The sequence below is a fragment of the Diplotaxodon limnothrissa genome, linkage group LG20 (assembly GCF_057381915.1).
Source record: "Diplotaxodon limnothrissa isolate DT_005_m linkage group LG20, D_limnothrissa_male_GT1.1, whole genome shotgun sequence".
In the NCBI taxonomy this organism is placed as follows: Eukaryota; Metazoa; Chordata; class Actinopteri; order Cichliformes; family Cichlidae; genus Diplotaxodon; species Diplotaxodon limnothrissa.
In genome coordinates this window covers 23,438,228-23,462,227 of record NC_140615.1, presented here as the reverse complement: position 1 = coordinate 23,462,227, position 24,000 = coordinate 23,438,228, and the positions used below count along the sequence as shown (strand labels likewise).

General features: G+C 39.0%; 1 protein-coding gene across 1 annotated transcript in view; it reads left to right on the top strand.

Moving 5' to 3' along the window:
• Nucleotides 1-1,438: 1,438 nt before the first annotated feature.
• LOC146610940 (metabotropic glutamate receptor 4-like) overlaps nt 1,439-24,000 on the top strand; it is a 135,490-nt gene continuing 112,928 nt past the window's right edge. Inside the window, exon 1 of the mRNA XM_085345394.1 lies at nt 1,439-1,972. Within this exon, the coding sequence (XP_085201520.1) occupies nt 1,439-1,972 (534 nt within the window). The remainder of the gene's footprint in view (nt 1,973-24,000) is intronic.

The window sequence follows — 24,000 nt, the reverse complement described above, 5'->3', positions numbered from 1 at the left end:
GTAGCGCAACTTTGTGATCCTAAGAGAATTTTTGCCCTTTGTGTCCTCTGTTACAGGCTGAAACACAGCAGGGGGCTGTATGTTAGCATACAAAACCAGCATGAAGGAAAGTCTGACAGATATGTGTGTGTGTGTGATGGTCAATTGAGAGAGACGGACAACTGCAGGCTTCTCCCACTGTGTCCAGATCCATTGCTCTATTAGTCTGGCGCTGTGGAGGAAGCCAGTTGTCTTTGAAAGAATATACAAGGACACACACAGACACAAACATACACACATATATAAATAGAGTACAGCTGATACAAAGGATTGGAAAGGCTATGAGGGATAAGATGTGCAAAGAGTGAATAAGTTCACAAGTCAAAGAAAGTGGTTTTTGATTTTCAGAATCATGTGCTCTTAATTTGCTAGCGTGTTTCATAACCTTTGGTATAACGCTCTGGAGACGATCTACATGAAGAGAGCAGTGTGCCATTATAAAGCCTATGGAACACTGCCAACCAGGAGCAAATCAGTTATGCTCAAGGCACATAGAAATAATTCATTGCAGTACTCTGAAAGCAGTTGAGGCATGGGTGCAACACAGAATAGATTTCCTGTGTATAGTGCTGGGTTCTGGTATTATTTCTGCTTGAATCTAAGAATCGACAAACTAGACTAGAGCTTTGGCTGTCCAAAGCTAGCATTATGTGCCCCTTTGAATATGATGTCAATTAAAAAAGCATGCGTGACATTGCAGCTTCTCTAACACACACCATAAAGTGTGCCTTTTCTAGGAGATTCTACAAAGAGAAAACCTTAACATTGACTGACACTAATAAAAGGCCAAACCCTGCATAAAGCCATCTTTATTGAAATTTAATGACTGAGATTCCATTCCATCTTTCATTTCCTTTTATTTCCAAAAGTGGCTTTTCCTGCTCTTTTCTTCAGGGCCTCTGACACCTCTTCTCTCTCTTTGCAGGCACCCACTGTGGAGCCCACTGGCTGGCCTTGTAACTTTCTGCCTGTTTGACACACCAAGAGGAAAGCTAAATGCACCTGAGTGATTCTGGAGAACCAGAGAAGAGAGGCAAGCTTCCCACCTTTGTTCTTGCCTTATGAGAGCTGCTCTCTGTGGACTCCACCTCAGAACACTCTGTACTGTTTAGTTACTGCATGTATCCACAACTCTAAGGTGCAGGAAAAGTGAGTGAAACACAAAGAGGAAAGAAGAAAGGGTAAGAGATAAAGAGAGCACAGCTGCATAATTAGTATTAGCGAATTTGTTGCAGAGCTAGAAACCATGAGAAGAGACTTCTGAAGACAACCGTGCTCTGAAAAATATTGCGGCTAAACCTTCAGGACATTTGTATGTGTGTGCGGGTATATGTGTGCACACCTCTTTCATTTTCAAAGGACTTGAATTTGTATTTGGATGCGGGTTTAGCCTTTCATTATGACTCTGCAAAGAGGCTTTGAGAGAGCATGGATTGGCTGCCACAAAGGTGTCTGCTGCTGGGTGTTGCTGCTGGCTTGTTATGTCTTGATCTCCTTGGCTGCCAAACCGAAAATGCCGGGCCATACACACCTAAACTCAATACGTATTGATGGGGACATATCCCTAGGCGGGCTGTTTCCGGTGCACGCGAGAGGAAATGACGGCAAAGCTTGTGGAGAGCTGAAGAAGGAGAAAGGAATCCATAGGCTGGAGGCCATGTTATTTGCCCTGGATCGTATCAATAATGACAATGAGCTGCTGCCTAATATCACTCTGGGGGCACGCATACTGGACACCTGCTCACGGGACACCCACGCTCTGGAACAGTCACTGACATTTGTTCAGGCACTGATTGAGAAAGACTCAACTGATGTCAAATGTCTCAGCGGAGGGCCGCCCATCATCACTAAGCCCGAGAGAGTGGTGGGAGTAATTGGTGCATCTGCCAGCTCCGTGTCAATCATGGTAGCCAACATTTTGCGTCTCTTCAAGGTCAGTTTGCTCTTCAGTATATACTTCCTATTTTCCTTTTTCTAATCATGTTTGGAAAGTGCTTTTTACATGGAACACCTCAAAACATATCCTGTGCAGCAAACTTAAATTCACTAGACTTTCAATGAAAAACAGTATAACCAATATTACACCACATCAGCATCACCACACTGTAAATATAGTATAAAAAAGTAAACACAACCTCTCCGAGGCCATGTTCCTCCTGCTTTCCTATATGTCTTTTCTTCACAAGTCTAACTGACATCAGTTTCAAACATTTTCCTACTGTCCAGAAAATTAGGCGCTAATCATTATACCATAATTCTGCTCACTGATGACATTAATTTGCCAATGGTCGTCAGTCAGCCCTCTTCTAATTAATTCAGGGAAGCCATGCATGGCATCGTGAGCTCCCTGCACTACTATTGGACATAGAGTATAAAATGAGACTGCATTTTTTTGGGTTAACAGATGTGAAATGTGCGAATGAGAACAAAACATAAACAATATTTGACAAAGTTTATATAATACCTGCTTAATGCTGTCAAACCAAACTACAGGCGACATCCAAACTAATGAGCATAAGGACTGTGTCTTTGTTTTAGACTTGGTAGCAGTGAGAAAACAGTGGTTATGCATTGAAACCCTCAGTCTATGAAGACAAGTGAGGATCTCTAATTAGTTATTCATGAATTCACTAACTAACAATTTGCAAGTCAATCTGTATGAATGTAACTGTCTGAGGACTGAACATATACTATATGAGGGGCTTACTTTTCCTCTTCCTTTTATCCTTTAAGCTTTAAGAGACTATTGAGGAGCAGAGAAGATAGTTAGAGCTTCCACTGTTGTTCAAATTATAGGTAATACTTTAGATAGCCTTTGTGATATTTACACAGACTTTATCTGTTAAAAGAAGATCAGGTCAGTAACACCTGCTGTGACACTGATTTAACTTCTTTTAAGTTCTACCAGCCAGCCGCTAAGGTCAACGAATGTCTCAACAGAAAGAGTAGAAAGGTACATAGTACAATATTCCATCCTAAAGAAGCCTGATTGGTGTCAAAGAATGAGACTCCAAATTCTCCAAAGTACTGGAGTGACTTCTTCTTTTTCTGGTGCCATGCTAAAATCTGTCACAAAACCTTGTAATTATTGTACCCACTGAGCAATATGAAGTTGGTGACACAGCTCACACAGGAACTGTGTTACTGCACAGCAAGGCAGAGGAAAGCAGTCAACACAGCTTGGTGAGTACAAAGCCCCAACAGCCTACGACATGTGTCAACATCAGTTCAGCCTGTACAGGACTCCATTTTTTACGAGTCGATATGAGATGTTACCACAGCGCTCGTCATCATCTTTTCTGCTCAAGCCAAAACATAACAACTATGAGACATTTCTTAGCAGAGAGCACAAACACTGAAAAGCAAGAGCTGAAATACACCAACACATGCACCTTTAAACTTCATGCAGAGGGCAAGATGGCAAGCACAAAGACACCAGACGCAGTTTTCAAGACGTAGCTAAGATGTGTATCCAGGGAGGCCAAAAAGCCTCCAATGACTGCTGCACCTCATGCTGCTCTACAGCTCTCCAATAGCAAATTTCCCACCAAACAAGGCTGCCAGGACTCCTTGTGGAGGGCGCACGAACTGCCAGAGGAGGGCCTGTCCACTCACAGGCTTGTGAGACATCTTCACACAGCTAATTGGCAAGCTTGTGTTTGGACAGGAGTTTGCCAGTGAGATGTTGTGTGTTCCAAATTGCATGCCAAATCCTGTTGTGGGAATAAATTATTTTGCCTTTTCCTTTTTTCCTCCTCTAAAGGGCATAGAGCTGCACCATCCAAAACACAGTGTTCTTGGGCAAAGAGTTTCCTCTGAGTGTAGTGCAACTCATATTTTTGATAGGTCTTGGATGGGCTGGGGTGGACAAATTATTTACCCTAGAGGCTCAAGCCAGAATAAGCAGCAATCCTTTTTGACGGACAATGGCCTTAAAGGTATCTGCCCAGTGGGCTCGAACAGCCTCCTTGACAGGGCCTTGAGAACGACTTGGCAAATCCCTCTAAGGGGCAGAGGAGAACACTACAGAATGCTGCTAGTGCACTTCAAGTAGCAAACACTATACAATATTTCAAGAGATGGCTGATAAAAACAACCTTTTTACAGAAAAATCATTGCAAAGATAATAAGACATACACTTTGATATTTGAAAAAGACAAACACGTCTATAACAAAGGCAGCTGGAAACAGAGCAGTGGACATATTACAGAGTTTGTATATTGTATTTTACTGTATTTTCCTACACAAGGAAGTTATCTTTAAATGCTCACACAAGCACTGAATGGCCAAATCCACTTTTATGTGCATTCCTAGAATCTCCAGTCTGTCCTTGACATGGTGCATGTAATGTGAGGTATTGGGAGCAGCTATCAGCTGAGCATGTTATGTATATCACAGTGCTGACGCTGAATTACCATGACCTACTCTAGTGCAGCTCTCTGTTATGGCAGTAGAACCAAATGGGAAGAGAGAAAGCTTTTAGGTAATGGAACACATGTGAATGCGTCAGCCTTCAATAGTCATCGACTAACAGGCAAAAAAAACAAGGAGGTCTTCTATCACTGCATTTCCTGCTTTATTTAAAAAAAAACAAACATGGGAAGTAAACAGGCTGATCATAGGGCTGCTACTTCATAGAAAAGGAAACAGAGTGCAGATAAGTAACGAATTGATTGATTTGATTTGTTTGTAATCCTTTTACATGTTGGATCATCTCTGATCAATTATAGGGACAATTATTACTATTATTATTATTTTTGTATTCACCTTAAATATGGCAGATAGTTAAGCACACTGAAAGACAGTCTGGAAAATAGGCACTGATCAGTGTGACTGAATTAGAAATATATATATATCTATATATAGCTATATAGATATATATAACAGACACAACAGGTAAATATGGTTTTCCCCTTGGGTTGTGTTTCTGTCTTTGATGATGCTTATCCCCCCACCAAATGCTTTATAGGAGCTGCAAAAAAGAAAAAAAAGAAAAGTTAGTTTCAATAATAGTGGCAAAGCTTCTTAAGGTTTTTTGTTAAATATATTCCTGTGTATAGTATTTCAAATATATATTGTTGAGAACTGGGAAGACTTAAAAGCCTTTAATCAACTTATCTTCTATTTTGTACTTGACAGGCGGAACAAATTTTTATGAATCATACTGATAGAGAAACAGGAAGCCATGGAAATGTGATTTGTAGGGGGCCCAGAAGTGGCCCCAGGTGAAAAAAAATAACACAGGGTTTAATATTTTGAAAAAATATTAACACTACACCAGATCACAAAATGGTTTTGCATATATACTCATGTGTCTCTCTCTCTCTTTCTCGATATATATATATATATATATATATATATATATATATATAATTATTTTTTTTTAATTTATTTATTTATTTAGGATTCAATGTTTGTGTTTAATACTTAAATGATTTTAGCAGGATGTTCCTATTTTGCTTAGGTTCGCTCCATCATATCCACCATCCTCTTTAATACTCCCCTGCAGTATATTACTTGATTCCTCTGTTAACTGATGTTTAGCTAAATATAGCAAGTTATAGTATAATAAAACAGTTGATCTGAATTTTAGTGTATTTGTCTGCGTAAATAATACAGGTGTACCTTGCTCCAAGGTACTACTACTGTGGCTAAAAAAAGAAAAGAAAAAAGAACCTATAATGTTTAGAGCCCCTACCATGCTTTAAGGCAAAGTACAGCAATTTAAGAAACACTGGTTTTCATGTTCTCGTAGTGCCAGTGGAAAAGAAAACCCCTAAAAAATAATCTCATTGCTTGAAAGTTGTTCAAAGGCATTGTGTGGGACATGCAGGCAATAATTAATTAAGGCAGATGTGGACAAATCAGTTTGTGGGATTGTAGTTAAAAACAGGTGCAGAAACAGTATGTATGTAACATGTAACAACATGTATGTATGCCATAGGCTGGTTGTTCTATTAAAAACCTGCAACTATAAACTTTCATCATACTATTTGCATTTTAAACTGTTGAAAATCAGGGTGTAAAAGTTATTGAGGTCCATCGGAAGCCACTCTCTTTCTTCCTTTAAGGATATAGACTACTGGTAAGTAAAGCTAACGTATTACTTTCGCACAGCACTGCTCGTCACATTCAGACTGTTTTTCTCCATCATTAACGTCACATAAAAACACAAGTGGGGCTCCTTTGTGTGGTAAGGAAGGTTCCACATCACCATTTCTGCTGACAAACACTCGGTGTAGCTTCTTTCAGCTTATGTCTTTTATGTTCACCTGAGAGGTTGGGCTGAAGCTGAATGATGATGCTGATGAGTCCCTTTGACCTCCAGTACATCGTACATTGGTGTATGAGTGATCATTTCAGAAGCTACTTTCGGCTTTATGTGTAACTCAAGTTATTTCATTGCGTTCTCCTAATAATTTGATTGACAGGGCACACAAATGAAAGAATGCAAACTCAACATATTGGAACCAGTGCTGCTTGCAATCTTGATCACTGCAATTGTTTCTCAGCTCGTTGCTTATGGGTTTTTCCTTATCCTCCTTAGTGGAGGAGTGGCTGAGGGTGTAGTGTTTGCTCAGCACTTCAGAGCAGCCAGGATTCCGTCCCCATGGTGCTCCATGAATATTTTACTATATTGTTACGTAATTTACGCCCAGGGATTGGGGTTGAAAGCTCTCTCTATTCATTCCCTCATCACTGGGTCTAGCTCTTGGTGTGTTTTCATTTTTCGGGTCTTTATATTACCATATAAGCAGGAGCAAAGTGCACCAGCACTTGAAATAATTAGTGGTTGGTTGCTTATGATACTCAAGATAGACTGTGTGTAATTAAAGCCCCAGGCTTTTAATTGTATCTCTTATACATCATGGAAAACAGCCCCACTGACTGGCTTGAGGAATATAGTTGCTGCAGTCAGAGAGTGCAGGAGCATGCACCTTGTTTCACGTATAGAAGCTGACTTGCTGAGACAATCATAAGCTTTTAGACAAAAAAGAGGGGGAAGCTTGGGCAACTTCTGCACAGCAGCTCTCTAAATTAGGTACAAGCAAGCACAGTCAGTCTGGAGTACTTTCCATGGTGGAGATGTGAGTTTGGAACAGTGGAGACAGATGGAAGGAAGAGAGCAGAGGCGTTAGCTGTGTATACTGCGAAAGCAGCTCAAAGAAGAAGGTTATCTACTGACAGGTGACAAATCAAGGGAATAACCGGAATCCTTGACCCTTTTAGTGAGGGGATCTGATGATTTTTATATTGTGTGGGGCATTTTCCTTGAATAGTTTGAATCACCATAAATCAGTTTAAACCGACGGATCATTGCTATTTGTTGAGTTATTGGGAAGTATCATTAAGGGAGTGACCTTTGTCAGTATAACTATGACCCAATCCATAGAATGCACAGGTGTCACTAAATGGTTTACTGATGGGAAATGCTTTTCACCAGTTTCTTAGAAAGCACTCTTCACCATCATTAGCAAAACATCAAACGATAGAATATCTTTTGGAAGGATGGTGGTCCATTCCTTAAGCAGAGTTCAGTCGACATACTTGACAAAAATCAGTACCAGGCAAACTCAAGCTGCTACTAAAATATTTTATGTTGGTTTTTCCTGTAATTTGTCATCCTTCTGCAGCTGCCTGTTGTGCTGTCTGTGAAGCAGAGACCTTGCATCCGCCTCTCTCCTCCCTCATTAGAGGCAGAGCCCCTCAGGCACAGTGCCTTACTCCTCCTCAGCATTTCACTGTTGAGACAGGGCTCTTATTGGATTACCCAATCAGCCCACAGTGACGATAGGCTGAAAGCTTTAAAGGATCTCAAAAATCTGCACGTGCTTTTTACTTTCTCTTGTTAATGGCCCGTCCATTCATCCAGACATTAATGTATATATTATTTATTAATGTCACTGTCGGACCTGAATAAAAATGGCATTAAAAAAATCGGTATTGTATGTTAATAATGGATTAATCTGTTATGTTAAGACGAGCTGTAAGTGAAAATATTATTTACACATATTTTAGACGAAAAGGAGCGCACACAAATTTAAAGCCTTTATTTGTGCAAAAAGGCTGAGACACCACTATATCATCATCAGTCACACTGGAGACCATAGCAAACCATTTGTGACAATCCATACCTGAAGGGTATAAAGCAAGTTCAACAAAGCCAGGCTTTCTTTGTGTCAGCTGGGTTGATAAAAAACGTTGACCCCATCGAAAGATAATTGGTATCACAGTGGTGGTTATAAACCCAGGCTTTCTGCTTTTGCCTCTGTGTGCGCTCACATAAAAGAGCGTTTTACATGTCATTTGACTCTTTGTCTGCCCAAAATCAAGCTGAGCACTGCCTACTCCAATCATAGACATTATTAGGAACAGGTGATATTCATCTATGAAAACAGTAAAAAAAAAACCCCCCAAAAAAAAACCCAGTGTGCAACAAATAAGACAAATTGGTAATGCTGCAGAAAATCATGTGAATCATGTGATCATCACAACATATTAGTACAGCAAAGAATCTATATTGCACTAAAAGAATATGATAAATTCTATTCTAAATAAAAGCTTCAGTAAAAATATGGCGCCTCTAGCAGCTCTTAAAGTGAAACATTTAATAATAAGCTGTTCTCCACCAGGTTACATGTTCAGCCTTAGTTACTATGGTGATCACACCAGGTAAAAAGAGAGCCATCTTTTTGACACACTGAAAACTCTCACTTAAGTTCAACAGCTTGATAACTAATCCATCTTTTTTGTAGGACGTCCTTCTGGTGTACTGTTCAGTTATCATTGTATAATTGGTTAAACAGGAAATTGAATGTATTAATAATAATAAATCTCCAGGAGAGAGTAACTGTGAAACATCAGCCTGTTTGAATCAGTGTACTCCACCTTCTTTCCTCCTTTGACAGTTTGACCTATAGCGTTGAGAAGCACCTGATTCTGCTTCATTGCCACTGGACATATTTTGCTATTTAGTTAGTAAATGCTCCATAAAATTGCTATTTTTTTTCTTGGGAGGACAAGATGTGACTGTTATGAAGTTTTCCTTTATAGCATGGTGACCTTTCTGTGAGGGTTTATCACTACAACTTACCCATTTCACATTACCAAAGCCATTTGACCCACTGCTCAAATAACACAATGATTAGGGAAACATAGGATGTCTCTAACTTGATGGACAAGATGACTCTCTCAGCGCTTGATGGTTTTATAATGAGAATGGTTTAAATGCCTGAAATTAATGGGAACCTTGGTGTAATAAGTCATCCCACAAAATAATAGTGGTATGGCTACATGTGACACTTTGACTTGTCAGTGCTTTATTTCGCGGGCAGCCTCAGGTGTGCCTTGACAAATTCCCTGAGGCTCAACATCCTGGAACTAGGTGATGATTAAGAAGAGAAGGCTTTGAACACGAGAACTCATTCTGACTAAACTCGCTCTCATGCACCTCCGAGGGTAATTTGGTGCACAACACAGTATATTCGCTTATTCACGCGGCCCTTTTCCTTGAAATCCACACATCCGCATCCAGCAAATCTCATGCACTAATTCGATGCATCCGTAAACTCTAACCAACACAAACCAAAAGAAAGGTGAATTGCCTTAAAAACAAACAGGAAGCAATGTTTCTGAATGTGTTCAAAGACCAGTGAGCTTTCCATGTTTTCTTTTTTTGCACACCCTTCAACTTGGCTTTTACAACTGGGCAAATCAAATCTGTGAAGCCGTCTTTCTTGACCCCAGATTGCAGACGTCCACCATCCACCATGCTCTAACAACAGAGGAGCAGCTCCTTTAGTTCGGGATTCGGGATTAGTCCTGCCCAGAACCTTGTGTTTTATTCCTGGCAGTATTTTATCCCCGTCCTCCTGCTGTTTGAAAATCCCTCTGCAGGAAACACGAACCACCGCTGGTAATCACAGAGCACAGTGACAAAAAAGCTACTGTGTGGCTGTCTGTTCTTGTGCATTTTTTTTGGTGATATGTTAGGTTTCACTCAAATTAATTACTCTCCTTTAATTAGTGTGCACCAGCAGACCTACTGAGGAAATAACAGCAGGAGGAGGGAAAAAAATGCTGTTTCTTTTTTAAATGTATCATTTTATTCTGCTGAGCACTGCTGAAAAAAAATCCAGAAGCCAAGACTGACAATGAAAAGCGCAATATAAATACCAGCGGGGTTTGCTTATGTTCTCCGTGTTAGAACTGTCACCATACCTTAGTGGTTGCAAAATCCCGATTTCTAGCTTTTTAATGTGTCTGTTCCCTGCTCTGGCTTTTCTATAAAAGTTTACAAAACCTCACATCTTCACACAGAGCACCACAAATAGAGCACAGCCATCAAATAGTTTTCTTGAAAAGAGCGTGGGATAAAAGGCTCGGAGCTGTCTCACCTGCATAATCTCACCATCAGCCCACCAGTCCATCACTGTCCTGCTGTGTGAGGCAGCGCTGCTTAAAATTTACTCAGACTTTAACAAAGGTTTAAAGCTACAAAAACGAGAAAACAGAAAATCTTAAGTAACTCAAGCAGCTTTAAATGAAGAGTAATCAATAGCACCATGACAGCTTCCTTATTGATTGTGGGAGAGCAATTTTTTTTTTATTATTTTATTTTGAGGAGGCAAAGTGACATTGTCAGCTGCTGAGATATGACTGAACAGAGAGCTCAGTTATTTATTAATTTCAGCACAGCAGCTTCCACGGACTAATAAATATAAAACATATGAGGAAGAAAAGGTCAATATAATAAAATTTTCATAGAGCCACTGTAAAGTTGCCTGAGCTCTTAAAGGAATTGTTCTGTCAGCCTAATGCCAGGCGATATCCTCAGACTACCCTCCAGCAGGGATAGAAAGAAAAAGTTTGGCCGTCTTCAGGCTAAGCAGCTTGGACATCATCCAGCCTTCTAACACATGAGACAACATGGAGCTCCTCGTGAGTCACTGCTGTGTCACACAAAAGGACTCGCTTTCTGTTCAGGGGCAGTTGGGATTTACCATGAAAAGAGTATATTCAAGCTATAATTGAGAAATAAACAGGACTAGGGAAAGTTGTGATTCTGCCTTGTGTCAAGCACTGTCATACTCAAATGACAAGGTGAGGAATCAAAATCTTGAGACATGTTTTTTTTTCTATTTGTACTTTTTCTGCAAAATAGTGTGTTCGATCATTATTTTGCATTAAAGAAAAAAAAAACATGGCCTGTGTTTTTTCATGGTGAGTCACTGACATGAGCAAATAGGCTGGTGGTTCATGCAGATGTAGCTGTGCGAAATGAGTTGCTATTATTTTGGTGAAATCCCTGAGAACACGCACCCCAAAACCACGTGTCTTTCTGGAACAAGGCGACTCTACTCCCAATATAGTCACTTTGTCAACGAAAGCCAACTAAATAAAAAGCAATAACACAATAACACCTAAAATTTAATTTGCCATTTAAATTACTCACTGCCCTCTAGCCAGTTGAGTACGGTACCCGTGCCCAGCTGCATGAAGAGGTTTTAGCTCTTACATTAAATCCCATAGCCATCTGAAAGCAGCAGAACTCTTTACTGACAAAATCTACCCAATTCCAGAATGCAGTACCACTACACTTTTGGTAGTATGTTGGCACCAGGCAGTAACTAAGAAAGCCTTTTTGGTTATATCAGCTTTGTGCTGTGCTGAATGTCACTACTCTTTTCCAACTTTCTTTTGGTGACAATCACATTTTATGTTGTATCACCTTGAACAATATGATGTGACCATTTATGGTATTTACAACAACATTATAATTAGAAAATGCTGTCATATAAACAAATCATTAACATATATAACATAATATATATTTCTCTCTAGAGAAACCTCTTCCCATATGTTAAGATGTTGTTGTCGTGTGTGATGAGACCATTGATGTAGCTGGCTAAGCATGAACCACACGAGCCCTTTTATAACAGTGCCCTTCTATGACTGTATTTAATACCAGGTGCCTTGGGAGACACCACCACACTCTCAGCGTATTAATCATGTAATAGTTGTAATAATGGATATGAAGGTTTATACAGGGAGTGCAGAATTATTAGGCAAATGAGTATTTTGTCCACATCATCCTCTTCATGCATGTTGTCTTACTCCAAGCTGTATAGGCTCGAAAGCCTACTACCAATTAAGCATATTAGGTGATGTGCATCTCTGTAATGAGAAGGGGTGTGGTCTAATGGCATCAACACCCTATATCAGGTGTGCATAATTATTAGGCAACTTCCTTTCCTTTGGCAAAATGGGTCAAAAGAAGGACTTGACAGGCTCAGAAAAGTCAAAAATAGTGAGATATCTTGCAGAGGGATGCAGCAGTCTCAAAATTGAAGCGTGATCATCGAACAATCAAGCATTTCATTTAAAATAGTCAACAGGGTCGCAAGAAGCTTGTGGAAAAACCAAGGCGCAAAATAACTGCCCATGAACTGAGAAAAGTCAAGCGTGCAGCTGCCAAGATGCCACTTGCCACCAGTTTGGCCATATTTCAGAGCTGCAACATCACTGGAGTGCCCAAAAGCACAAGGTGTGCAATACTCAGAGACATGGCCAAGGTAAGAAAGGCTGAAAGACGACCACCACTGAACAAGACACACAAGCTGAAACGTCAAGACTGGGCCAAGAAATGTCTCAAGACTGGTTTTTCTAAGGTTTTATGGACTGATGAAATGAGAGTGAGTCTTGATGGGCCAGATGGATGGGCCCGTGGCTGGATTGGTAAAGGGCAGAGAGCTCCAGTCCGACTCAGGCGCCAGCAAGGTGGAGGTGGAGTACTGGTTTGGGCTGGTATCATCAAAGATGAGCTTGTGGGGCCTGGGAATGGGTTGAGAATGGAGTCAAGCTCAACTCCCAGTCCTACTGCCAGTTTCTGGAAGACACCTTCTTCAAGCAGTGGTACAGGAAGAAGTTTGCATCCTTCAAGAAAAACATGATTTTCATGCAGGGCAATGCTCCATCACACACGTCCAAGTACTCCACAGCGTGGCTGGCAAGAAAGGGTATAAAAGAAGAAAAACTAATGACATGGCCACCTTGTTCACCTGATCTGAACCCCATTGAGAACCTGTGGTCCATCATCAAATGTGAGATTTACAAGGAGGGAAAACAGTACACCTCTCTGAACAGTGTCTGGGAGGCTGTGGTTGCTGCTGCACGCAATGTTGATGGTGAACAGATCAAAACACTGACAGAATCCATGGATGGCAGGCTTTTGGGTGTCCTTGCAAAGAAAGGTGGCTATATTGGTCGCTGATTTGTTTTTGTTTTGTTTTTGAATGTCAGAAATGTATATTTGTGAATGTGGAGATGTTATATTGGTTTCACTGGTAAAAATAAATAATTGAAATGGGTATATATTTGTTTTTTGTTAAGTTGCCTAATAATTATGCACAGTAATAGTCACCTGCACACACAGATATCCCCCTAAAATAGCTCAAACTAAAAACAAACTAAAAACTACTTCCAAAAACATTCAGCTTTGATATTAATGAGTTTTTTGGGTTCATTGAGAACATGGTTGTTGTTCAATAATAAAATTATTCCTCAAAAATACAACTTGCCTAATAATTCTGCACTCCCTGTATATTCACTATAATCCATCAAACAAGCTGTCACTCATATTTGTTATGAGAAAATAGGAAGTATGCGTATGAGCCTGGTTGCCTTAGTAGCTGTGCACTGAACATATTTAGCTTCACATGGTGTGTAATTAAAGTTAATTAGAAAGCTATGCATGTTTTCCTTACAAGCAAAACCAACATGGTGGCCTTTCTGAGTGTGATTAGCATGCTCTACCAATGCCTTTGTTTGTTTCTTTTTCTTTAACAAGAGCTCAAGTTTATTTTGCCATGCTAGGCTTAACACACAAATACTCATCTTGTGAACTTGTACAATTATCTCCATTATATTACATGTAGAAAAAAAATGTAAATTATTACAACAATTTTACTTGATCCAGAGACTTTTTTTCCCAACACAGCAGGCTAGTGTGATCAGTTGGCATTGATTAGCTCCAGAAAATTTGTTATGGGAAAGAGAGGTCATTTTTCAGATCCATGCCAAGAGAAGCAATTAAGGGGTTGTTTTGCTGACAAAATAGTGATAGATGCAAACCGAGCAGACACAGAACAGCACGACTTAGATGTTTTTAGTGACTGTGACAGCTGATATTTATTTATGCTAACAGGCAAAAATGGAATAAGGATAAACGAAAGTATTGGGAAAAATATACTGGCAGTACACTACTCATCTGTTCAGCTTCTTAAAGCTGTTTAAAAACAGTTTTACTCCTTGGGTCTTGGTTTCTAAAGCTCTAGCATGCATGTCTAATGTTCTTACACCAGATGGTCGCACTAGTCTCATGAATTTGATTATGTTTCTCTTATACTGTGATACCCTCAAACATTGTCAGTGCAAAGGTGGATCGCTATCGTCTAGGAAAAAATGCATTATTTACATGATTTTACAGTGGTTCTCATTTTATGAAATCAGCTGATATCTAAAATTAGTGTACAAAGTAGCTGTAAATATAGCCAAAGATAGACGCTCTCCAAATATTTACACACATTCGGATTACCAGCTGGCACATGAGGATCAATTCTCATTTACAGGCTAATTATCGTCTCAAGAGCTTCCTCACTCAGTAAAAACAGAATAAATCCTTACAGACTAGCTGTCTGTTTGTCACCATCATCACCTTGTTTCTTTAACCTTCAGTCATTAAGCTATCAAAATTTGATGGCCTTCCATTACAATCCGGCACCTGGATATTGACCCACTGTTGTCAAGCTGGTGTGACAACATGCCTCATTTACTCACATATTTATCTTGTACGTCTTTGGCTAAAAGCTGCCATGGAGAAAAAGGAGGTTCCACAGTAGTAGGGTATATTTACTTTTTCATACCCTGCTTCTGTATTTTGGTTATATGTGGCTGTCAGGTTGTATTTACCAAGTTTTCTGATGTGGTAACGACCAGATAGTCCTGATACCTCACAGGACTATCTGACAGTACTAAATTGAAACAGATTGCTGTTATTTCTTTTTAAATTTGAATAAGAATGTATATATATTTTTTTAATATTAAACTTATGTCAACTTATGTCGCATTTTCAAGCCCAATGTTAATAACTGTGCAAAACACATTTTCAATATGATAACACCTTATTGTCTCACCCTGTCTTTATTAAATTACATAACAATGACAAACATCTTTGTCCCTTGAGGCCAGCTTCCTAACCCGTGTGCTTTATTATGAAGCGGTTCACCAGAAAACATTTATTCTATAGCTCAGTGTACGACTGGATCTGTTCTTATATGATCTGTCTGTGACGGAAGCAGGCTCTTCCCATATAGTTGCGTTTCTTCAGTTCTGACAGAAACACTAATAAGAATATTAATATGAAGGAAAAACAGTCATCTCTCATGAGGCTTTTCATCCACAGATTCTTTATGAAATGTGGTTCTGAGGCACCAGTGTTTTCCATTTCATGTTAAAGCATTGTTTTGTATCCTCAGGTGCTTTGTGTTAGTCACTGCTTTTCTGTCTTATATTATACCATTTGTTTCAGTTAAATATGCAGTTTGCCCCATGATGCAAGATATCTTGTAGGTCACCTTATCTAATCTTAGTTTTACTACATTACAGATATAGATGACAGTTTTGCACTCATGGCTCACTCTGAAATATGTAAGTGCTTTATCTGTGCCTAAGTGATATGAGTTGCAATCTAAGATAGGTAATTGTTCCTATAACTAGACATTGTTTGTGGTTACAATACTTAGAATACGCTTTTCTGTAAAATGAGATAAAACATTTTTAAAAAAGTACTGCCAAATAGCAAAATAAATTAAGTATGGAAACCTTTCGACAGGTAATCAAGTGTCATTATTCTACAGCAAAAATGGCATTTGGGTTGAATGATTGATTGCAACAAGGTATATGCAGCTGCATTGAAAACCTTGCAGTTCACTTGGAGATTGCCATGTTTGCCCAGAAGATTTTGACTTGTCTGCAAACATCTGCCAGCTACTCACTCAAGTGATACATTTTTTTTTTTTGGAAGCTATATCTCCTTTTTTAAGTTTCACTACTGTTTTTTGGTTAGTTAGAGAATATTGGCAGATAAGTTGATGCCTTCTCTGCAGTACAGAAAGACATTATTGCTATGCAACAAGTAGAAACCTCCAGCAATCACTCGCCAACCAATCAGGGAATACGCATTTTCCCCTAGCAACCAGAGTTTGCCAGGGGGCTTTTAACCAGTCTCTCAACCTATGTGACTGACGCTTATATTCATTTAAATTTAAACACAATGACATAATAATTTAAATTAAATGATGACATTGAAATTAGTTAATTAGTTTGCCATTTGAAGATAAACAACTAACAGTGTTTTTTTCTGTTACTTACTGCAATTATGCAAAAAGCAAGCTTTTTTGTATTATCAAACATGTTCACCTATATATTACATAAATACAAAACAGTTTTGGTAGTTAAAATTATCATTGCATATTATAATTCTGTCACTGCATAACATTTAATTGATTTCACTTTGAGTTTCTGCCTGTTTGCACGTGACTTTTGCAGGTTATACAGATTTGACTGCAGAGGCAACTGGGGTCATTGTGAAGGATGCTGCAGCTACACAACTCAAGCTGGTTTTAGTGCCTTCATATACCTTGATATCATCTCAGGGCAGAGATCTCTAACCCACTGAACTCCTCAATAAAACTCAAGACATAAACTGAGGCACGAGTCATGGCCTCTGTTATGAGCCACTGGAAGCTCACAACAGTGCTGATTTGTAGTAAATGAAATGTCAACAGAGCAGCAGTTTAATCCCATTAACAAAGTCACTTTCCTTATTTTGTCATACATGCCTTTCTAAATGCGGAAGAGGATTTACTACATTTAATAATACAACTTGGTGTCTTTCGTTTGACCCTGGATTTACTGTAGTCGTTGTCTCAATGACATTGCAATGTCAAGAGTACAGATGGTAAATCCACAATATCCCATTGACCCCTGCTGGAGTGTCACCATTACTTAAAACCTGAAGAGTATTGACATGGAGATGAATATAGTGGGTGGGTGGACTTGTTCCAAAGTCATTCAGTGATGTTGTGCCATTAGATGATAGGATGATAGTGCAATTTGTGTGAGAGAAATCAATATGTGTGAATGAGCATTACAAATTAAACTCTCTATCAATTCTGGCATTGACATGTGTAGAATACAAATGTTGTTCATAGAAAGTGTGTCAAACAATCTGTTAAGTACCTTAGAAGAAAGAGAGACACACTCCGTATTTATTTCCTGTGTTTGCCCTTTATTTATGTATTAGAACATTTCTAAGTTCACATTCAGACTTTTGTTGAAAGCAGAATATAGAAAGCAAAAAAACCCCTTTCCCTCAGCATGTTTCTCATAAATAAGAGTAACACCTCTTATGGTATAACTGAAAATATCCCTCTTGATAAGCAATTAGGCAGCCAAGGGGGGAAAGCTTCAGATAATTATATTAAATTAAAGAAAGTAGGTAATTATGCCCAATGTGAGTGTGAAACTTACTTTTACACAAACAGAAATTAGTTTCAGTGGTGCTTGGATTTTTCCCCCCCAGATAAACCCTGAGGAAACGTTAAGTTTAATCACTGTGTGTTTTCTTACTGTTGAATCATCAGGAAAAAGGTCATAGACTGAATGAGGAGGATCACATGGTTTATATCTGTTTTTTGTTGTTTTTTTTACAATATGAGTCACTTACTGTAAGAGAAAAATATTTAAACAGCAAAGGCAGACTTTGCTCTAGAAAAGCAAATGTATCCAGTCACTCATCTTCAAACAGCATGTGTAAACAGAATAACCTGTACACAGAGTGACACTGTGTGAAAACCACAACTGTCGACTCGGTAAACTGCCCGTCTCCTGTTCTGCCGTTAATCAACTAGTCAGAGTTAATGGAGGCGTCAGATCCTGACACGGACCTTAAGTGATTTTGAAGCTAGAATGGAGTGCTTTTTTTGTTTTACCTCACTGTTAATTTTTTTAAAAGCATAAAAGACAACTGTGGTCAGACAAAATTATATTAATGTCGTGTCTTCAGCGAAAAATCTTGGAAAAAATAGTTCCTAGAATAGTCTAAAAGTAACATTTTTAGTTGGTATTATATATAACAGACTCATTTTATTTGGAAATGCTTCTGGTTACCTGGTTGGTTATTGCTGCATAATAAACTATATGATGTGCATGTGAAATGAAGCCATCTATAGTTATTTCCTTCTCTAAGGGGAATTAATTTGTCATGCTCAGATGCCTTATTTTTTAACAAAACTTTTTTTGGCATTGAGCAGCACAAATGAAAACAAAATTTATTGGCTACTTTTTGTGTACTGTGTGTCACTGTTTCTAAAGGGAAAATGTTTTATATGCCTCAATGTGAGCTTTAAAAAGGGAAGTGGAGTTAGGGCGATGTCCATTATCTTTAGCTTTAATGAATATCAATGTTAAATGAGGCCTTCAGCAGCCCACTAGTGTCTCTTTAAGTGCTGTGTCTGCCATTAAGTACTCTTAGTGTATTCGGCAGTGTGCTGAAAGCATAACTAGCATAACTATTACTGAGTATTATATCACTGCAACTATTACGATGAAAAGCAAAGTTATCAAACAGGAGTAAACTGTGAACTGGAACAGTTTTGTTAAAATACTTAATCAGTTGAAACTTTCAAACAATCCTGTGAGAGTTTGTGGGGTTTTATGGTTTTCAGCAAATTTGCTTTGTTATAAATATTTCATGTTGCCATCAGTCTTTGTAAAAGCCACATCACGAGTATTACCCCCATGTTTCTGGTCCTAAACTTCAAAGATCTGCCTCGGGAAAAAAACCCGGTTTGCTTACACATGGAGAAGTTAGCTGTCTGTTGGCATCAATGTCAAAGTACACACAGGAACGACTAGATTGAAACACTCAGGCAATCAGGCTGCACTGCTTACAGACATTAGCTAGGCACAGCTTGATTTTGAGCAGGAGAGACTGCAGGCACACTCACTCAAACCACTCTGTTGTCTCATAACTGCTGCACACTGCATGTGCTATCAATGCTTTTCACTGCCCCACTTCTCTTTTCTGCAAGTTAAGCTGGAAAAAAGCAGTAATGAAATATTTACAATCCAACTATTGGAGTTTGAAGGGGAGTGCCTGTTTGTTCCTTATCTACAAGTCAAACATTTAAGTGTAGGTTGACCTTGGTTTTAATTCATGCTAACAAATCACGGTGTGACTTAATTAGGATTTTTATGATATATTCTGGCTGAGGTAACACGAGCTGAGCCACTGAGAGTGGGCCATCACCCACTTGTTTACATTATTGTTTCAGCTGTTGAGATAAAGCTGCCAGAAAATTCTATTGAACAAGACTGTGGGATGGGCTCTAATTTCATTAAGCAATATATGCAAATGGAATATAATTTGCATTACTTTTGAGCAATTCAACACTTATTTGCTGGCAGACGAGCCCATACAAGACACCATGAACACACAATGGTCATAATTCTCAAAGCATTTGAAGCCATAAAGAAATGTAATTCGTTCCCATTTCATTTGGTTCATACTGCAAGTGCTCACATTGATGTGACATTAAAGATCTGATCCATAAACCAACTTAAAGACTCCCTTCTTTAATGTACAGTAAAACAGTTTCTCACAGTCTACCATGGGAGATAAAGGTACGACCCCATAATTAGGCATTTTATATCGATGTTGAATAGCCATTGGCTGACAGTCTTTTCTTAATGTCTAGTCTATTTACGGTCGAAAAGCCATGTTGGTTCACAATTTTAAAAGAAAACGAATGAGAGTTAAAAAAGAAACACAAACCTCCCTGGTGCCTCAAACGCACAACTTTACATTTGGGGGGCATCATTTAACCTACTGAGGTAACTGACTTCATATATAAATAACAGAGTTTATTATACTGACAACACAGACAGAGATAATTGTAAGAATCTGATGTGTTAAGTTCACAGTCCAACAACTGAAATACATGTAAATGTACAAAAAGTGTTTTTGAACACATACTCGTCTGTCTATATGGAGAATCGTGGCTCAAAGAGTTGGCAGTTCGTCTTGTAACCGGAAGGTCGCCGATTGGAGTCCCGGCTCGGACAGTCTCAGTCGTTGTGTCCTTTGCTAAGACACTTCACCTACCGCCTACTGGTGATGGCCAGAGGGGCCGATGGCGCGATATGGCAGCCTCGCTTCTGTCAGTCTGCCTCAGGGCAGCTGTGGCTACAACTGTAGCTGCCTCCACCAGTGTATGAATGTGAGAGTGAATGAATAGTGGAATTGTAAAGCGCTTTGAGGGCCCCGAAAAGCGCTATATAAGATGCAATCCATTATTATTATTATTATTATTATTAGAAGACATTATTTGGATGTCCACTACATTCACTACTGTACATTGCGGTCCTCTATCCTACGTGGAAACAGTGTCGACATGTGTTCGCCTAAAGTTCCTTATTTTGCCATTAAGGGATATTTAGAGGCGACTCAATCCCATAACATTAAAAGAACAGATGAACTTACCCTAGATTCTGCTAAGAGATACCGAATGACAACACATGGCCTACGTAGGTTTTAGCTGAGAAACTTGTAATCGGACTACAGTGAGTCTTTAATAAGGTTGCATTAAAGATTAAACTTTTCCTTTGCCCTCAACAGTCTTGTTCATTTGCCTGGGGTCATTCAGTATGCATTCAATGGGGTACAGCTAAAGTACACAGATCAATAGTGAAGTCAGAAGGTTTAAAAGCTGGCAGGATGAATGGAATCTTTGAGTGTTTTGAATTATTCAGTGGTGTGGTGAATTTGTCAGCCTGCTTTGCGCTGACAGGACTGTTTACATCGTTACATTCAAAAGAGCAGATGTTAAGTACTTGGACAGATATGTTTTACTCATAACTTTTCATCTGTCAGTATTATCACTCAAAAAAAGACAAATATAAATACAAATATGCTAAATATAGAGTCCCCCTATTAAAAAGAATAATTTCAAAGAAAATCAGTTTTAAATAAACACTACGGTGTCGACAATACTACAATTTTTAATGTTTGCCAGTGCAACAGACAAACTAATCATCATCATATTCAAATGAAAACAAAAACAGATGCCAGGCCAATTTCATTCTAGTTAGAAACACGTGGGAGGATTGTGTTAACTGCCCAGGCAGACAAAGGGGAAGCCTTGCCACACGTAAAAAATGCCTGTAGCTAAACTGCATTCAGGTCAATTACAGCAATCAGTTCACACGTTTGGCAACCTAATGACAAGAATAAGTAAGACACACAAATAAACACCAAGATGGGCCCAGGACTCATCAGCTGTTAAGTGTTTAAAGTGGATGTTAGCTAACAAGGTTCTGCAGCCATTGGGCTACTGAAATGAAGACACATTTCACACAATGAATGCAACTGTTATGTTATCCAGAGAGATTGTATTTCTTTGCCTAGAATTACAAAAATTAATAGGAATAAATCCAGGTGTTACTTTAAAGTGAATCATAGAGCAGATACAGTACAGCTACAGTGCAATGTATTATCAAGCGGCAATTACAGGTAACCCCCCAAAAATCTCATACAATCACTACTTTTAGAAAAAAATAAAATAAACTGGTCGATTGAGGAGAAAAAATGTCTACCAAGTTGCAGCCTATTGTCAGTCCTCACACTACATTATAGGTTTTGCACTGTCCAAGGCTCCACATGTCTGCATTAGAATGAGGTTGAGAATGTTGCCGAGGTCATGACAGTGCAGCGTAAAGCAAGGATTCCTGTCGACGTGACAGATTTCTGCAAATGGCAGGATAAGCATGTGGGAGCAGACTGATTTTCCTGAGGTGCTTTGGGTTTTTAACAAATAAGGACTCAAATGTGTTATTACTAGGCCACACAGAGAATGTCACTAATGCTGCTGAAAGTCAGGCCCGTGTTAGAAATGAAAAATGAAATGTGTAAAATGTGGACCGTCAGCTGCCTCGCCTGCTTTTAACTTGATGGCATGCTTTCTGCCCCACAACCAAAAGTGAGTGGTTGTATTAGTTAGTGTATGGAGGCTGAGCAGTGTGGAGAAAACTGTACATTACAAGTGTAAGAAAAAGATATAGCCAAAAGGGGGCATATAAGAAGGATACAGCATCTGGAGAAAAAGCGAAGGTAAATTGTGCAGATAATAGATTATAGATGTGCTCAAAACAAGGAATTTATAAGTGTGAAAAGCACACAAACCAAAAATGAAGCACGGTAGCTGAAATGTTATGACATGCCAGCCTTAGTGTACTATACCATAACCAAAGCTTTGCATGTTGAGTCAGTGTTTTAAAAAGAAATAATAAATGACAGTCATCATGCCACACAGGAAATCAGACAGACGTTATGTATAAAACCAGTGCTGGAAATAAATACGAGTGTGCTCTTTTATTTTTGAAAGTATACTGACTGGAGCAAGCAGTGCTTCATGATGCAGTTAAGATCAACTGATCTTTATTTTCTGCATAGTTATAGACATAAGATTATCCACCTCAGTTATTTACTGATGTTCATCGACCATAAGGTACACAGTTTGATTATGAATTTTTTAAATGATTCTCTGCTCTTGAGGGCCAATCTGCTGTTAGCTAATGGAATATGGGACTCCAAGTTTCCTGTTTCTGACATTGAATGTAATATAATCGCAAGTGTATTTGCAGTCATGAGCAGTTCGTTTTCCCTTTTTAATAACAAGCAGGTTGTACCAGGAACGCAGATTTTAGCTAAAGAATGCAACAAAAGAGACAGGAATTTGGCTTAAATCTTCGAGAAGAATCTGAAAGAAGCCAAATGGAATAAAAACAAAACTGAATGTTCTGCTTCTGAAATAAGATAAGATGCAAAAACCAAGAGACAGTTCAGATTATGTTATTCATTGTAGAGGGGATAGTCATAAACTCTATATATAGCTGTAGTAGTTACTGTAAACCATAGCTTTCTGTCCCCAAAATTACAATACATATTAGGGTTCTGTTGCAATGGAGATGACATGACAAGAGAAGCAGCAGTCGCAGAAGTAAACAATGTAGGAAACATAACAGAATTATGTTTGACTCGTGTAATAATTTAAGCAAGGTTATCGTCTGCTGTTATTTTTATGTCTTGCCATTGGATGGTAAGCCTCAAGGGCAGCCTCTAAGCCACATGCTTCAGATCATGTTTTTTTCACATTCACTGGGGGGCTTTTTAGGTTTTCTTGTGATGCCACAGTGACGAGAACACAAGAAAGCTGGGAGAAAGACACCTAGCGAATGGCCCCAAACCCGAGCCTCTGCATTTGCTTCATGGCAGATTGGGTCAGCTGCTCAATGCAGTGAGCTGACCCGGCGCCCTTATTGCCATGTTTTATTCTCCGGGTTTCCGATGCACTCAGATTTACAATTGAGTTTCTTCATACATAACATGAAAATGTGCATTAAAACAGTTGGAACAGAACTTTGTGGTTAGTCAACATGGACTGGCATTTAAACCTGACTGAGTCTTGACACTTTATTGCTTAGCTGTGCGGCACTTTAGTCAACCCATGTTGTTTTGAAATGTGCTTATAGAAAAATGACTAGACTACATATTTCTTCCTACAATTAAGAATGCCTGTTACAAGTTAAACCGTAAAGAAAGTGAGCTTTTCTGCACTCTGCAACTCCAACTCTCTTTCACAGTGAATGAAATGCAGGGTGTAAATGGGCAAGTGTTCAAGAATGAAGAAAGGCAAAACCTCTCCGTGTACCCTTGAGTAAGTAGGTACTGCTACCATGTTTTGTTAGGCCAAGTGCAAGTACTTATATCTGAGTACTTTTTATGAACAACCTCCAATATGAGTACTTATGGTGCTGTCCTCAATAAGGGTCTGTAGCATG